Here is a 17,939-nt window from a genome sequence, read left to right on the forward strand (position 1 = left end):
CCATTCAGCTCCTGTCCTTTGCAAGACATTTCAGGTGGAGAGAAATTGGCCTCCTGTTTGCTCTGTTTTTCTCCTTAAATTCATCTTCCTGAAGAGTTAATTACTCATATTTTCTCCAGCTTAGGAGTAAATCACCGCCTATTATCCAAAATGAAATGTTTTCTGTTGTTTTGCCCATGTGAAGTGTTTGTTTTAAGCCTGGTCTCCCCCGAAGTTATGAAATCACCCTGTGAGCTAACCAGGCTGGTCAAGCCAGAACAGAGGCAGTATGAACTCTGCTTCCATCGACAGTTTTAATAAATTTCCTCTCTGATTTTTAATTTTGCAATCCCTGTGGTCTGGTCTCCAAGGAGAGGTGCTGAGTAAACAGGCAACTTCCTTCTTTTAACTTTGAATACTAAGTAAAATCGGATGTTGTGCTGCAGTCAGAATCAAGTTCAGTTCAGCAAATATTTATTGAACTGGGTTGGGGGAGAGTAATACTGTAGCTGCTGTGGGTCACGTGGCCGTGAAGACTGGCTGGCCTGGATATTCAACAGAACCGGGATTCAAAGCAAGGGGAGCCCTCCCTCCTTGCGCCTCATACAAATCACCAGCAAGTTCCCTTTACTCTCCCCCCTTGAGATCTCAGAGTTGGTGCAGCTTCACGCAGTGGCCTCTGCCAGGCTCCCCCAGATGAGGACAGCCACTTCCTAACCCACTCAACGGGGCTCCAAATCTTTCACTCCCTGGTTAATAGTCTTCAAGAATCCCCACCTCCGGCGCTCAGCATTTCAGTTGCCCCAGGATGAAGACAGAGCCCTTAACATACTACGCGCTAATGTTGCTGGCCTTGCTCAGAGCCGGAGTTGCTTCCTACATGGAGCACCCTTTGGTGACTTGTCAGGGCCTGAGCACCCTGCGACTCACGTCCGTGTCACCCCCAGCACGGCGTGTCACTGCTTTGCTCCAGCAGAGTAGTTTCCAAACAGACAGGACACCCTGAGGACAGCTCAGGATTGTAGCCCCAGGGCCTCTGCAGGGCCTGACTTGGCTCAAAGCAACAGTCACTTGTGTGCTGAGCTCATGAATGAACAAGTGAAGGAATTCAAGGGAAAGAGAATGTTCCAGAGACACAGATAATGCAAAAATGAATTCCAGCCAGAGAATTAGGCTCCATGGGAGAAGTGGTATTGGGGCTGGAGATGGCAATAGTGGGTCGGCTTGCAGTCAGCAGGGATGGAAAGGAGAGAAATTCCAGGTAGAAGGAAAGGTGCGGCAGAGGTAGGGAAGTGGGTGTACATTTGGTGAAATGTGGAAAGTGGACGTGTCTGTGGCTCATGGTTGTATGTGCGTGTGTAGTCGTGCGTGTGTGTAGAGGTGAGCGTGTGCGTGTATCGTGAGTTCAGGTAGCCATGAGTGTATGTGTGTGGGTGTGTGTTCATGTATAGGACTGGGTGTAGGTGCATAGGTGCATGCACACAACGCATGTCTCCTTACACACAGGTATCCCTATGTGTCTGTGCACGTGTGGGCACGCGGAGGTATCGGTGTCAGTGGCTGTGAATGACACCTGTGTGTGTTTTTGTGAGCTTATGTGCAGGGTGTGGGAACTAGAGGGAGATAGTGTGGTGAGGCTGATTGGTCCAGTGTGATAGGGTCCTTTCATGTAAGAGAGCGTCTGGATTTGATTCTGCAGGTGACATGAGTGCTGGGGAGAACTATGATTTTGGTTTTCTAGATATGTTTTTTGGAGGCCGTTAGGAGTCCAAGAGCCCCATTATAAGGCGATTTTAATTGTCTTATAAGCATTTCATGACTAGGTCAATTGAGAGCCAGGGTTCACATCTCTTTGCAAGAAAAGCCACACACATCTTTTAATCAAGTGCTTTCTAATCTCTTGAAGCCTCTCTGACATCTCTCTGGACTTATCCAGTCTCAAAGAGGTGACTATTAACTTAAGGAACTTTCTGGAGATGAAATTATCTCTGTTCAAAGAAAATATTAGCTGAATATTTTGATAAGTAATCACTGCCCTTTCACAAAACACTTTCTAGGAGCTGAAGAGCAATTAGCTTTCTAAAAGCACTGTATTTAAATTTTTATTAGTAAGAACGGACCCAAAAAAACCACCACAAAGTTAATTTTCCCTTTTTAGAGTTCTTTTAACAAAATCACTTTTCTCCATCAGAGGTCAATTATTTTCCTTTGTCCTCAAAACCTCAGTATATTTGCTGAAAACACTCCAAGGTTTATCACCAGAATTCAGTATATTTGGAAGGCAAAGCTCTCTTTCTCCTCGCATACAGCCTATTTGGGTGAGCTGGGAACTGTTTTCAATTTAAAAAAAAAAATCATTTGTATTTGTGTGTCGGCTTGCAGTCGGCAGGGATGAAAAGGAGAGGAATTCCAGGTAGAAGAAAAAGGGCGGCAGAGGGAGTGATGTGGGTGTACATTTGGTGAAATGAGGAAAGTGTGTGTGTGTGTGTGTGTGTATGTAATGTTAATAAGAATTAAATAGAGCTAAGAATAGTGCTTAGTACAAGTAAGTGCCCAATGATGTCAACTTTGATTGTTACAAGATCTTAAGCAGGCTGCTGCCACTTCATTGCTCTCTTCTCTCTATTTTTATTTCTTTAGTCATCTCAGGTCCTGACCACCCTATACCAATAGTCCCACAAAAGTGCCAGGAAAGTTGCCACTGGTCAGCTTAGGCCACATGCACACCCCTGAGCTAATCGCTGCACCTTGGTGGCCCCAATTATTAACCAAATAAAGAACGTGTGCTTATTATTGAAAGTGGAGGTAGGGGTCTCTCTGGAGGGAAAATCAATACATTGTTACCAAAAATAAGGGAAATGGATGCTGGATAAGCAAAAACAGCAGATTATTATAAAACTGCAGGGAAAAGAAAAGTGTTATGATTTGTGATGAAAATTACTGACGTGAGGGGCCTCCCCTGGTGGCGCAGCAGTTGAGCGCTGGGCTGCAAGGCTGCTCTCAGCCTCTGCAGCGCCGGTTCGATCCCCGGCCACTGGCGAGGGTCCCACAAAAAAAAAAAAAAAAAAAAAAAAGAAAGAAAGAAAGAAAAGAAAATTACCAACGTGGGAAGAACTGTGAGCCCATCAAACTAAAGTCAGTATCAAGAACTGCTTTCCTTTTTAAAAAAAAAATATATATATATTTATTTATACAAGAGCTGGGGTACAGTCAGAAGTGTGGGAGGGTGAGAGAATTCACCAGAGCCAGAGCAGGGAGCAGAACAGGCAGAATGACCGAAGACACTGCTGAGGGGAGCAGCGGGTGCGGCAGGAGAGGTCTGCGCGCCATGTGGAAATCTCCCTGGCCAGCCAGGATCGAACCCGCGCTGCAGAGGCTGTGGACAGCTTCACAGAGCGGCGCTCAACCACTGCACCACCGGGGAGGCCCAAGAAATGCTTTCCTTTAGTTAAAACACACAAACACTTGAACTCCCCTATTTTTTTTTTTTGATGTCAACAACAAAATAGCAACACATTGCCCCTCTCTCGCGATTGCTGGACATTTCTGTTCTTTCCATATCGTCACTAATTTGTGCCCCCGGCTGTCTATGGGTTACTCCTCTGTCATCATACCATCTTTTCGGTGAGACCAAGGCAGCTAACCCAGGGGGCACAGCTGGCATGTAGGACCAGGAGATGCTCTCAGAGCTCAAATTCTGGGCACACCTGTTGCTCTGTCTCGCTGAGAATATGTTATTTTAAAGCTTCCCTCCTGTTTTTTATTTTTATTTTTTCCCCTGATCCCTTATTTTGTTCCCCTCTATTCCTCCTGTAAGTGAAACCATCCAATATTTTTCTTTTTCCTTCTGGCTTATTTCACTGAGCATAAAAATAAAATAAAATGAAACTTCCCTATTGTGCTTTCAGAAAGAAAATTTAAATAGCATCTTCCTTCTAGAATAGTTTTCGATTCATAGAAAAAGCATGAAGATCTTACAGCAAGTCCTCACACATCTCACACCCTGGTTCTTGGATTATTGTTGCGGCGGGGGGGTGCTTTTTGTTTTTGTTTTCCCCTCAAATTTGTTTGGTCAGTCAGTTACCTAACTATGTAATTGGTCATTTTAGGGACTCATTTCACACCTCACTGTGCACCTGCTCACTTACCCTCCACTACTAATGACTTGTCCCTGAGGACATTGGCCTTGGGCATCTGATCGAAAGTCAGGATCTAGTTGGACGGGCAAGTTTCTCTGTATTTTGCACCAGGACCTTAGACATGAAAAACCTTAGAGATTGCATTCCAAGCCCACCCACAGCATCCCTGTTATAGATGAGGACAAACACCAACACCAAGCAAAGGTGGTGGAACTGAGGCCTCTACGTCCTCAGCCAGTGCTTCTGCCACTGAGACTCACCATTTTCCCAGTGGAGGAATAATGCGTGTTGAAGTACCGAGGTAGCCGGCGTATGGGGAACTTGCTGGCTGATGGCTACCAAAGGCTGGAGCCAGGCTGTCATGTCCCAGGCAGCTGTGGCACGAGGCCTTGTTAAACATCTCAGCCTGGGGAGATGAACATGTTTAATCAAATTCCTCTAATGTCCTTCCCATCTGAAAGGGAAGGTATCGGCATCACTGACAATGTTGTAATTGATCACAAGGGAGGTTTCCCTACAAGCAACGAAAATTTTCTAGCCCAGAGGATGAGCTCATCACCCTGCCCCACCCAATCATCTCTCCTGGTGTCCCCGTGTCTGAATTCTCTTTAAGGGCTGAGATTCGCTTCTGGTGACACTTGCATTACAGGAGGCGAGGTGAGGAGGGGGTCACATCAACACAGAGAAGCCTGCACTCAGCGCTTAGCTTTTCAGTGGAGGCATTTTGCTTGAGGTTGGTGTTGCAAATAAAGCTCTGACCTATGGGGTCAAGCAGTTGTGCGTGGAAGCAGGAGAAGGAAGGAGGAAGCATGGCATGGGGGGGCAGCCTGCTCCCCGTGTGTGTGTGTGTGAACAGTGCCAATAAGTTGTCAGATAAAATTAAGGTTCAAAACATACAGCCTTCAATTTGATTTCTCCAAGATGCCGACGGCTGCTCGCAGGGAACACAATCGATTCTGTTTTGACAGGTCTTGACGTACGCTAAGCAGTAGAAGTCTCCACTCTGCACCCGATTCATAAAAGTTCACCTTCATTTGCAACTGAAATAGACTCGCAGCTGAGCTGGAAATGGCGGTGCTTGTGATTCCCTCTGGCTCTGTCCCCCTCTGTCCCCCGCTGTGGTCACTCCCGCCATCCTCACATCCTCTTCCTCTCGGTCTCTTTTCTTGGCACCTTTGTATTTTGTATCTTTCTCCTTTTCATTCTCCTCTACTCAGAGAAGCATATGGCAGCCCTACCTGTGCAGAGAGCTCTGCTATATGCTTTTCACAAATTGCCCTATGTCGCTCCCATGCCAACCTTATAAAGAAGGTGAAATTGACCCTGTTTAACAGATGAAGAGATGCTGATGGTGCTTAGGAACTTGCCTGTGGTTGTACCAGTGTAAGTGGCAGAGTCGGGGATTCAGCCCCAGACGGGTCTCATTTTGAAAGCCTGTGCTGTTTTCAAGGCGTTGGTGGTCCCAAACCCTGGCAGGCCATTAGAATCATCCAGAGAGCACTAAAAGTATCAGTGCCCAGGAAGAACCCCCTATTTAATTAGTCTGGAGACAGCCCAGGCACAGAGCTTCCCCCGATTCTGCTTCCCCTTTAGCTCCATTTTCTTAATCTATGGACAGATGTGTACTTTGAGGTGAGCAACAGAAAAGGCCTGAGGTTCTGGCCAGGTTCTTCTCCCATCCTCTTAGGGGGAAGGACTTGCCTTTCTAGAAGTTGGTGGTGCCAGGAAACACAGGAGTGTCTGTCTTTCCCATGCAGGTGGGCAAGTGGGAGAACCAGACGCTGAGCCTGCGGCACGCCGTGTGGCCCAGGTACAAGTCCTTCTCGGACTGCGAGCCAGACGACAACCACCTGAGTATTGTCACCCTGGAGGAGGCCCCCTTCGTCATCGTGGAGGACATAGACCCGCTGACAGAGACGTGTGTGAGGAGCACAGTGCCTTGTCGGAAGTTCGTCAAGATCAAGTGAGTCTGGGCACCTGGCGGGAGGATGTGCCCAGTCATTTAAAAGAACATGTGTCATTAATAACGGCACTATTGGTGATAAAATAAGGAAAGGTAATATAAAATAGATTCTATTATGAGAGGCGTAATAGAAATAATTCTCTAAAAAGCTTAAATACCTAGAACAACACCAAGTGGTTTGCATTATTTAATTCCAACAACAGCCATGGAAGGGAGATGGTTGTGCTTACTTTAAACATGTCAAAGCAGAGTTTGGGGACGATTTGAGAGGCCCAGTCGAGGTCACTCAGTTAGTAAGTGGAGGAGGTAGCCCAGAGCCACGTTCCTGACCATGGTGCTGAATCAACGCTCCCTTGTCTTTGCCTGAGTAATTATTTCTTTCTTATTTTTAGCTACTCCCCCAACCTGTATCTTTCTACTTTTTTACATCATTTTTGCATTTCCCAGATCCAAAATTTATAAAACTCTTCAAAACTTCACTTGGGTGTCAACATATACCTTCCACCCTCATGACCTAATTATCTTCCAGAGCCCCCACCTCCTGACACTGTCACATTGGGATTTAGGGTCTGAACATAGGAATTTGGGGAGAACATGAATATCAGCCCATTGCATTCTGTCTCTTTCCTTAACACCATTTCATAGCTCATAGTTTGTCTTTCCCTCTGGAGTTATGAACCTCCTAAATACAGAGAAGGTGGCTGATTAATCTTTGAAGCCCCAGGGCCAAGCACAGAACATGATCGCCAATGTTGGTGATGATTGAACAGGTGAATGAAAGGATGTTTTGACACCCCACGTTCCAAACTCCAACCTAAGTTACTATTATACAAGATGCAAATCCCCAGAGCTCAGCACTTAGGATAAAGGTTTAAAAAAAAAAAAAAAGATGATTGCTACATGTATTACAGAGGCATATTTTACTTTGGAGAAAAAAATTTCATCAATGGAGCAGTCTCTTTGGTTATGGGAATTCTGAATAGATTATTCAATAAATAATGATTAGCCTTTTGGAGTTGTCAGCCTCTTTGGAGCTGACATTCTGAATAGATTAGTCAACAAATAGGCATTAAACACAGCTTGCTTATCAGGCACAGTGATGGCACAGGGGATATTAATAACAGAGAAGATGGAAGACACGGATCTTGCAGTCATGGATTGTTCACAGTTAAAGAGTTAACACAACCAATAAGGAAACAGCTCCATGTTTTGATAAACCTTGTAAAGGTTGTAGGTAGCGTGGTGTGATAGACAAACTGGGGGGATGTGGGGTTCCATTAGCTCAAATAGGTAAGGTTTAAGGTCACATCAAGGATGAGAAGGAGTGAAGCACATGAAGTGCTGAAGGAGGAGCCGTTCAGGTAGCGAGGGCAGCAAGAGCAAAGGTCCTGGGGCAGATTGGTGAGTTTGGGAACCCGGAGGTAGCCTAGTACAGTGATAGGAAGTAATGAATTGGAAAGGAGGTAGCAGGGGTGATGTGGGTAGTTGTCAGAGGAGATTTTGATTTGGGTGGGTATTCTTTGAGCTGAACATGGGCATATAAAGACACAAAATGGTTGGCACCAAGCCAGGAGCACAACCCTAGCAGGGCACCTGCTTTATGATAACAGCATCAATGGAGCAGCCTTCATTAGCCCAAGCAAGTGAAAGGTCTTAGAACTCAGAAGCCTTGGAGATGAAAACAAAGATCACCAAGGTGTGAGTCTCCATTTGTGTGGTGATAAAGGGCCCCCAAATAAGTACCTCTCCTCCAAGGAGTTGGCTTTTCTACTGAAGAATGAAAACAGATGAACAGGTTCGAGTTCATGTGTTTAGTTCCCGGCTTGCAGGAGCCTCCAGCCATGTGGCCACATGGCCACCTTTAGTGAGGAAAATGTCTTGGATTTACCTGAAAGCAATAGAAAATTACTAGAATCCATTAACCCCAATATTAGCGCAGATTACTTACATTTCTTTTCCTGAAGGTAGCATCTTTGAAACAGACTGATTGCCTCCAAAAGGATTCCTGTTAGCTAACATCATTATATTTTTTATGAGTGATACTTTCCAAGGAAAATTTCTCTGTCTCTCACTTCTGATAAATGAGGTCTTGAGGGTCTTCTTACCAAAACAAAACAAAACAAAAACAAAAACAGGTGCTAGGGAATAAACTGAGAAATCAGTCTTTTCTTCTAACCTGGTTGTTAGGAATGAAGAGAAAATTGAGGGGAAATGATCTGACTTGGTATGTAGAGTGAAATGGCCATGCTGTCGATTAAGCGCCCCAACTGAAATCCTCGGTGAAAAGAAAGCAAATGTATTTTTAAGGACTTATGTGAGAGGTGCTGAAGGTACTTTACATTTAATCTTCACCACTATCCTGCAAGGTAAGAATCAGTCTGCTCAATTGACAGATAAGTAAACCAGGTTTGGCAAATGAAGACATTCACCCACATTCCCAAGGCTGTTAGAAGCAGACCCAGGATGCGGAAGCAACTCAGCCCGATCTGCAAGGCCATTCTGTTTGCACTGGCCATTCTGGGGAATTGTAGAACCAAAGAATTGGATGAATTATTGGATTCCTTTCCTCCACATTTTGTTTTATGAGTTCTTTTGGGTGATGGTAGAGAGACATTGCATGAGCACTCAGATTTCTGTGGACACTCAGATTTCTGTGTGGGTGGGGCACACATCCAACACATACACACACACCACACACACACAGACACACAGGCACAGACTATGATAGGGACCAATGAAGTTCTGAATTGCAAGCTGATCTGTGTTTCCATAACCCCATGGTGAATTCAGCTATTGCATTTGCTGCATGTCTTTTTGCCTAAGGTCTTAGTCCATGTCTTACACAATGGGTTACTTCTTGGGCAAAAAACACATCAAGGACCATCCCCAATGTAAGGGGGTGTGGGGTGATAATTAACTCATTAGCTAGCTGCGATTCCCAGTAACAAAGTCAGGTTCCCTGTGTACCTGAATCTAAAACCTGGGGCTTAACTTACATCCAGACTGTCCTGGGAAACTTGACTAGGTGAAGGGAGAGGCTGGGAGAGAGGGAGGGAAGGAGCAGAGAGTGAAGAAGACATGAGTGGGAGAGGTGGAGGAGAGGCATGGGTGCATGGCCTGTCAGGAAGGAAGGAAAAGAGAGAATTCAATTCTACCATGTTTTATAAAAAGCCACAGGTGAATTCAAAGAAGGAAATCATATTGGGATATGTCACTAATTTAATGCACTTAGGACACACTTTTATGATGTTTATGGCAGTTGTTAAGTCCAGCCTAGCCCCCTTCACCCGGGGAAATTGTTGGGGATAAGAAAGATACCTGCCTCCAGCATTGAGTCCAGCCATCCTCCATGTGAACAAGCATAGCTGTGACCTCCCATGGCTTCTAAGCAGAGGGCAGCAGGTTCAAAGCAGGTCATCCAGCTGCCAGAGCAGAGAACAAATCTCCACAGTGGCATGGTGGTCCTGACTAGCAGAAGGAGGTTGGTTGAGCTGATGTCAGCAACAGGACGACGGGGAGCCGGGGGTGATTAGTGATTAAGGAGAAGTGAGCTATGAGCCTGAGATAAGGAAGCATTGAAAAAATGGTGTCATTTTGCAGCCCACTTACATTACCAAAGTCATGTTGTCAAGTTGACCCATATGATGGCTGCAGGTATAGCTCTGCATCAGTGGTGCTCAGTGTGTGTGTGTGTGTGTGTGTGTGTGTGTGTGTCCATGATATATGCAGTGTATACTCATGGCCAATAATTTGGCCTACGAATGTGAAAAAGAGAAAAAATATTCTTACCATTCAAAAATAGCTATTCTTCATAGTTCATTGTTTTTCTGCACAGATATGTCATAAATTCATCTGCTTTTATATGGCCATGCACATTCAGCAGCTATCATGTAATATGGAAACATCTTTTCCATTATGATGTTGAATTTCCATCAACATCATTTCAGTGCTCAAGTAATAGTCCAACATGTAGAGGCGCCAACCATGGAACATTCAAACAGAACACACATCATGCATGCATAGTGCTGAGCCAGGGGAGTGACCCAGTGCAGCAACATGAAACAAGTACACTGCCCTCGGGTCCTAATCGTCCTACATGAGGTGTCTGAGTACCTTTTATTATCACTTGGCAAGACCCCTGTTTCCTTCCTTTTGAAAGACATTCCTAATTTTTTGGGTGTGTCCTTTGAGTGAGACTTGGTCGAGTACATAAAGCCAGGTGACTGGCATAAAGCAATAAAGATAACCTTGGCAGATTGTAAGATAACTTTAAAGACAGCAATTGCCTCTGTTTTAAGAGGACTTTTTCCTACTCAAGGACACTGCTATTTAACAGAGTCACCTTTTACACTCCTGTCATGTAGGTAGGGAGAGAAAATGTTATTAATGAGCCCTCATTTGACAGATGACTCCATCAAGAGACATTAAGTCCATGGACTCAAAGGCAGAGTAGACCCCAGGTCTCTTGATTCTTAGCTGAAGCGTTTTCCTCAATAAGGAAAGTGCCTTTCCCAAACAAGCCACCCTTAGTTTTTCCATTTGGTTGCAAAGTTCCATCTGCAGTGATAGGATAAATCAAAACTCTTTTTCACCTGAGAGTTTCATCCTCTGTCTTCCATTTTCCAGTAAGATTTTTATAATTCAGTTGGACTGAATTCAGATGACATTTGATGACTAAACTCTGGTTCAAAGAGGTTGTATGTATTATAAACTCTTAAAGTAAGAGGTGGTAACTCTCACCTTTAATGCAGATACAAATATGCTAAGTTCAGAGAAATGTCATGAAGATTAATCCAACAATTGGTATAAAGCATTTAGCAGAGTGCATACAAATAATAATTACTCAATAAATGTTAGCCTTTGTCACAATTACTGTATAATTAAGAACACTTTACAGTTTCACAATCATAAACTCCCTGCATGTCCTTGGGAGAACCACTTTCTCATTTGAGTCTGAAAATGAAAATTAGCAGACGACTGTGTCTAATGATTGTGAACCAGTTCTCCATTACTAATATCCTATGGTCTTGGGATTTTTCTCTCCAGCAATTCAACCAATGAAGGAATGAATGTGAAAAAATGTTGCAAGGGATTCTGCATTGATATCCTCAAGAAGCTTTCCAGAACTGTGAAGTTTACCTATGATCTTTACCTGGTGACTAATGGGAAGCACGGCAAGAAAGTGAACAATGTGTGGAATGGGATGATCGGTGAAGTAAGTTCTCTTTGCATCCCACGCATTCTCATACAGACTTAGGGTGCGGTCCTCAGGGCTGGTGGGAAGGACAGGTAAATGTGCTGTTCTTTCTCTGGCTGGCATCCAGGTGGTCTATCAACGGGCCGTCATGGCAGTGGGTTCACTCACCATCAACGAGGAGCGTTCCGAAGTGGTGGATTTCTCTGTGCCCTTCGTAGAGACGGGGATCAGTGTCATGGTCTCTAGAAGTAATGGCACCGTCTCCCCTTCTGCTTTTCTAGGTAAGTGCACTTCATGGTCATGATTGCTTTCTGACAAGGAATGGTAGGATCGTGTCTGGTTTGCTCAAAGCATGGCACAGTGGCAGCCTGTTCAGGTCTGTTTAGCCCCCTCAGCACACTCCAAAGCAAGTTGCCTTTGAATGATCCCAATCACATCCCTCTCTCCTCCCTTGTCTCCCTTAACATCTTTCCTTGGAAATATCTGTTGAAAATGCAACCACATATTCAGATGTGGGTTTTGATTGTATAAAATGTAGACTAGTAGATCTATGTCTCAGAGCCTTGAAATCATTTAGAAACAAACCTGTGCACAATTAATTTAAATCAGACCGTAAGCCTGTATTCAGCATCTACACACTAATCCTCTGCCTTTCACTAGAATGACAGAAATTTATTTACTAGATATAAGAATGAAAATAATTATGACTGCACAATGATTTATCCTGGTGCTCTGATAAACACAACACAGGTAATCTGAAGATTATACTCTGGTTTAAAATGAACGGGACCATATTTTAAATGTATTTGTCCTTTAAGCTGCATAGTTTGTAAAAGTGGAAATTATTTTTAACTCTCCTCTTAACTATTTCATAAATTTATGTTTTCATATAACAGGTTTTTCATTTTGTAAGCAAGGTTGGTTTATGTTTCCCATCATCTGGCTTTCTTTAGTGTATATGCACTGGGAAGTCTGGCTAGCCTAGTTGAAAATAGAGGAACATAGCCAAGCATTATTTATTTTTCTTTAAAGGAAATAATTGTGTTGAGATTTGGTTATCCTGTGTAGTTTTTGATGGTGGCTATCTTGAAGATTATAAAATTCAGATTAACTCCCATATCAATAGGTTTGCCCAAATTTGGGAAGATTTAGACAGAAATCCACATCCTCCCTCAGTCCACTTCTCCCCCAAAGAAAACTGCACAAGAGAAGGACAACAGTTCAAGGTCAATTCCATTTCTTACTTTTTTCCCAGAGACAAAAGAAATCAACCTTTTATGCATTAGAGTCTAAACTGCAGGCAAGAGGTAAAGTGTGAACACCAACTCCAAGCCCATTCTTTGAATCATCACTTTCTTCATTGACATGTAGCATCCACTGAAATTTTATATGCTTCATTCTCTTGAGTGAAATGTTGACTATCAGGATTTTGGATACTTCCTTACTCACAGAGACAGGTGTATGTCTTTAATGTTTTCATTTTTGATAATCCATTTAAGCTGTTGGAATCCGTGTCAGTCACTGGATTTGATTTTATACTCATTGCTTCAATTTTTATAACCTTTGTTGGAGCTACACGGAGCTTGACAACCGCACACCTCACTGTGTTCCCTTTGGACTTTTGTCTCTTTATTAGGGAACCTCGTACTCTACCGTGAACATGCAGCCGCCTGATCCAACAATACCTCCAGAATCTTAGTACTTATTGGAAACACTCTCACTTATTAGTTATTCCAGTCATTTTTCCCCCAGTCCCTAACAAGGGTCTGTCAAGAAAGGCAAGAAAATGTTGGAGAAAGTGAGTTCATGGGAAAAACAGAAAGAGATCTGTTTCTTTTCACAGGTGGTCCGATGTCCCCTTTGTGAGCTAGAGTGAACTTTATTCTAGTTACATCAGAGAGGAAAAAAAAAAAAACTATCAATCGACTTGTCTCATAAAAATGGGTCGGGTCACTAATACTGAATCTGGCCTCAACCCAGTTTCCTTAGATTTTTTATCTTACCTGCATTAATAGCACATTTCCATTAAAAAGTCAGGTCTCTCTGCTAAATTTAGCCAAACCTTTTTTTTTGCCCCTACGTTTCCTGTTGTATCTTTTAAAATAAAATAATATAAATTATAGCCTAAGGAAACCATTTTCAAAGCTGTTTTACACAGTAGGCTTAATATTTTTCCTCATCACTAAATTGCATCCCTATTTGATTGTGCACCCCTTATTTACGGCCATTATCTGCAGGTTTTCAAAGTCATAATGAACCGTGCTAAGCTACATTTTTCCATTCACTGGCTCAGTCATCTGGAAGAGCCAAAACATTCAAAATCTGATTGCATTACTCTTCATTATTTCCTATTCTCTCTCCTCCGCAAACTCCATTAACTCACATCGGAAACACTTGCAGGTAATGCCTCTAGCTTTTCTGTAAAAATGTAACCAGCAACTCTTCAAGGACAGAGATGACGTCTCTTGTGATATTTCCATTCAGTTAATTCTAAAGACTTTCTGAGCAGTTTCCATTCTTTGATCCAAATAAACGCTGACCTGGAGTCCCCTAGTTTGAAGTTCCTTCATGGACAAATGTTGAATCTGTTTTAAGCCAGTAGAGGGTGTAATCCAGAACTAACTAAATATATCTCCGGGTCACTCCTTCGACACTACAGACAATGCCTCACTATTGTTCTGATGCACTATGTGTCCTGCTCAAATCAAAGGACAGATGTTTGTCACTTCATGCTTGCTCAGCTTCCACTTAATTTTCTGACCAGTTAATGAGTAGGATGCACTGACTGTCAATGAAGCCCACTGCAGGTTTACAGATTCTGACATGTGAATAGAAGAATATTTTTATAATGTCATCACAGCCTGCAGAGAAAAGGAAGTTATCAGATTAATTAGTATGAGGGACGCTTCTTTCAGGACCCTGGACAGCACACAGCCAATGTCCATTCTGGCTTTAATCATGAAATCAGATATTTCATTTAATCTGTGTACACAGCATCCAGCTCACAACACCAAATACTTTGCATGCGTTTGCTTATTTACTCATCATAATACACTCATCAGCGTGTCCTCCTCTGAAAAGACACACTATGTCATTAGTACACTCAACTGGAGAATTACTTTAACTTCTGTGTTTGAATATTAAGTAATTTTTAACCTCCTAATTATTCTTCTGTTTCTCCTCCTTTTTGGATACACCTCATTACCAAATTGCTATGATTTCAAGGACATAGTATTGTTAATTACTCAAGCTAGATTTAACTAAGATAAATTTCAATTATCGTCTCGTTGATTTCTTCAAGTTCATCTTACATTATTTAAGTCAAGTAAGTTGTGTTGCTACCAGTTGCTTTTTGGCATATTTGCATTATCAATTCTGCACCAAAAAGCATCACTTCCAGTTTTTTCATTATACACTATAGTTAAAATTTCAGACATGAAAATTTCTTGTTATATGTTAGCTCATTACGTTGGAATTTGTGATGACCTCTAGCTGTGTTAGGTGGGGACAGAATTTAAAAAGAAGGTGGCCTGCTGTAGACCTAGTTCCTTATGATTATTACTAGCTTCGTCAGAAAAGTAATTTAGAAAATAAAATGTCTTCTATTCAATAAGTATTGGGCTTCTTATATTTTGTCTTTAGAAAATGTTTGCTTATGATGAAAAGGATTATGAGTTCATTGGTGTCCAATGGCAGGTTCTTTGGAATAATGCATTAGATGGAGATGCATTCATTTATAAAATTTCAATCTCTGTTGAAAGCCTAGCAAAACTATGTCATACACGAATAAAATGACTCCATCCAACTCATTTTTATATTCTAAATTATGTTGAATAGAAATGTTCATTTATTTTACCTAATATCCCTTAATATTCTAGAAGTAACTGCTCCAACTCTTGGAATGTGGAGGTTCTAGGATTTAGCACCTTGTGACCTGGCTACCCTGCTGAGACATCCACCTATTGCCTAAGTTACATAAAAATAACTGATGAAAACAGCTTTCAGAGGAAATTACTATATACCCATTACTACCCTGATGCCTACTAATTCATACCTTTTTTAAAAGATTTATTTACTTTTATACAAGAACTGGGGTACAGGCCAGAGGCACGGGAGGATGAGAGGATTCACCAGAGACAGAGTGGGGAGCAGAACAAGCAGATGACTAAAAACACTGCTGAGGGGAACAGCGGGCTGCAGGAGAGGTCTGCCGCGCCATGTGGGACCCTCACCCAGCGGCCGGGGATCAAACTGGTGCTGCAGAGGCTGCGGGCAGCTTCACAACCCAGCGCTTAACTGCTGCGCCACCGGGGAGGCCCTGGTAGATCTATTTTTAATATTTTGAGTATCTGGCTTTCCATAGGGCCTGGACCAGTCTACGTTCCCACCAACAGTGCACAAGGGTTCCTTTTTTCTAAGCTTTTTAAATTATAGAGATCTGCTCTGTCTGGGCAGAAGGTGAAATGGAGAGTGTGGTCATAGTCGTGGCAGGCTGTGGTCCTCCTGATATTCTTGTCAACTCCTCAATTTTATGATCCAGAAAGTAAAAATGAAAATAAAACCCATGCTGATTTGTAGGAGTCTGGTGGTAGCCTCTTTGTTTGCATTCAGTTTTCTCCCTTGATCTTACCATTCTATTTTGTTTTTTATTTTCCCTGACCTGATTTGTAAAGTGTCATGTGGTCTTTCTCTATTTTTATCCTGTTACATGCAGTTGTATCAAGTGCCTCAAATATTTGTAGACTAAGGAATAACTTAAAAATATGAAGGAACAAGATAGCTTCTTTAGAAAGATCAGATTCACATTAGGAAAAGTTTCTCGGTGAGCTGGCAGTTGGACCTCTGGGCTTCCTGCTAGCCCTGACTGTGAGGAGGAACTAACTGACCCTTTCCCGTCATCTGGTCTGTTTGCCTGCAGAACCGTTCAGCGCCTCCGTCTGGGTGATGATGTTCGTGATGCTGCTCATTGTCTCAGCCATTGCTGTTTTTGTCTTTGAGTACTTCAGTCCCGTGGGCTACAACAGAAACTTAGCCAAAGGGAAAGGTGAGGCCTCCTCCTTCTGCATGATTCAAAGTTGATGCTATTTAATTTCTTTTGATGAAGATTTCTCATTTAGAACAACCATCCTATATCGCCTCGCTAGTCTACCACGTGAATGGCGCTAGGTCATTGCTGTCACTTGTAATGCCATACAGGTATGGATTATTCACTGCAGCTGAAAAAAGGGATCAAGTACAGTGAAATATCTTAATCTTGTTAGAATGGTGATGATAGTCAGGTGAAAACTGCTGATTGAGATTTGAAGAAGTTTTTCTGACAATTTTGAAAAAGTGTGTCAAAAGAAATGTTAAAATTGTAATGAATCTCAACTTCAGTTTATGCAAAGAAAATGCCTTCCTAAAATCTAGTTTGAGAACTCTCCAAGCCACTAAATCATACTTCATTTACTTGACAATAAATATAAAGCAGTATTTTCCCCCAAATAGTTATATTTTTCTCTTGACAATGTCTGACCTTAGTGCACTGTACTTGATAAAGTGGCAATCAGTAGACAGAAAATTGAATAGGGAGGCATTCATTGGCTATAACTCATTAAGAGGCTCCCACACAAGCCAGGGTTCGTGCATAAACACATTACATCATTTTGAGTGCATTTTCCTCAACACACGTTGACACATTCTAAGTGGATGGAATCAAAAGGGTGCCAAGACTGAATCTCTTCCTGGGGAATGACTTGAGATGGTGGCAGACAATGGATCTTCAAGGCATTGTCATTCAAAGACAAGGCTTAATTTGCTACATATGCTGTTCAACTGGAAGACTTAATATCAGAAACAGTCAGCAGATCATGGGGATTTGTTAGGAACTTAGTTTGATTGCAACCCTCCCACTTCGTCTTAACCATCGAAGAGTAGTGATTACTACATAAACCCTCTTCAATCAACCAACCATGGTCAAACTGTCATAAATAATCATGTTGCACTTAAGTGGGAGAATCATCAGCCTTCATGAAAAGGGTGGCAGACCTAATCAGGAGGGAGCAGGGAACCTCCGAGAGTGAAGTCTGAGACAACTTTTTGTGAGTGATCATAGTGCAGCAGAGTCAGTCCTTGTGTTACATAGTCAGACCTTGAGCTGCTTGCGAATTCACACATATATCTGACAGGTGTTTATTGAGCAGGTACTATGTGCCAAGCACTGTATTGGTGAAGGCAATAACGTGGTTATCAGCTAGAGACTTCCTGGCCCTTGCGGAGCTGAAAATTTAGCTGTGAAGACAATATGTAAACACACAAATTAATAATCACAGACTGCACTAAATCTCAAGTAGAAGGGGAAAAGGAGAACACGAATGGGTGGGGGTATTCCTTGAGATAGGATGGTCACACAAGGGAGGACTCTCAGAAGAGAGGATATTTGAGCTGAGACCTGAAGGGTAAGGAGGATCCAGGCAGGTGGGAGATAGGGGAAAGCATTCCAGGCAGAGGGAACAGCAAGTGCAAAGGCCTTGGAAAGGCTGCTGTCTTGCTCAGGAAGCAGAAAAGTCACGCGTGGGATGGACAATGATATGATAAAGTTAGAGGAATAGAGTGTTGCATTTGAGCTTTTTTTCAAAATAGCGTGAAAGGAAGGGGTGAGGAGACATGGACCCTGTGGAAA

The 17,939-nt window shown here is 42.7% G+C and overlaps 1 protein-coding gene across 3 annotated transcripts in view; it reads left to right on the forward strand.

Annotated features, from left to right (window-relative positions):
• GRIN2A (glutamate ionotropic receptor NMDA type subunit 2A) overlaps positions 1 to 17,939 on the forward strand; it is a 335,998-nt gene that overhangs the window by 253,365 nt on the left and 64,694 nt on the right. For all 3 annotated transcript variants that reach the window (XM_054693848.1, XM_054693846.1, XM_054693847.1), the window contains 4 exons: positions 5,876 to 6,081; positions 11,128 to 11,296; positions 11,406 to 11,559; positions 16,197 to 16,322. In XM_054693848.1, the coding sequence (XP_054549823.1) occupies positions 5,876 to 6,081; positions 11,128 to 11,296; positions 11,406 to 11,559; positions 16,197 to 16,322 (655 nt within the window). The remainder of the gene's footprint in view (positions 1 to 5,875; positions 6,082 to 11,127; positions 11,297 to 11,405; positions 11,560 to 16,196; positions 16,323 to 17,939) is intronic.

The sequence above is a fragment of the Talpa occidentalis genome, unplaced genomic scaffold (assembly GCF_014898055.3).
Source record: "Talpa occidentalis isolate TD23 unplaced genomic scaffold, MPIMG_talOcc4v2.1 talOcc4.12, whole genome shotgun sequence".
Classification (NCBI taxonomy): domain Eukaryota; kingdom Metazoa; phylum Chordata; class Mammalia; order Eulipotyphla; family Talpidae; genus Talpa; species Talpa occidentalis.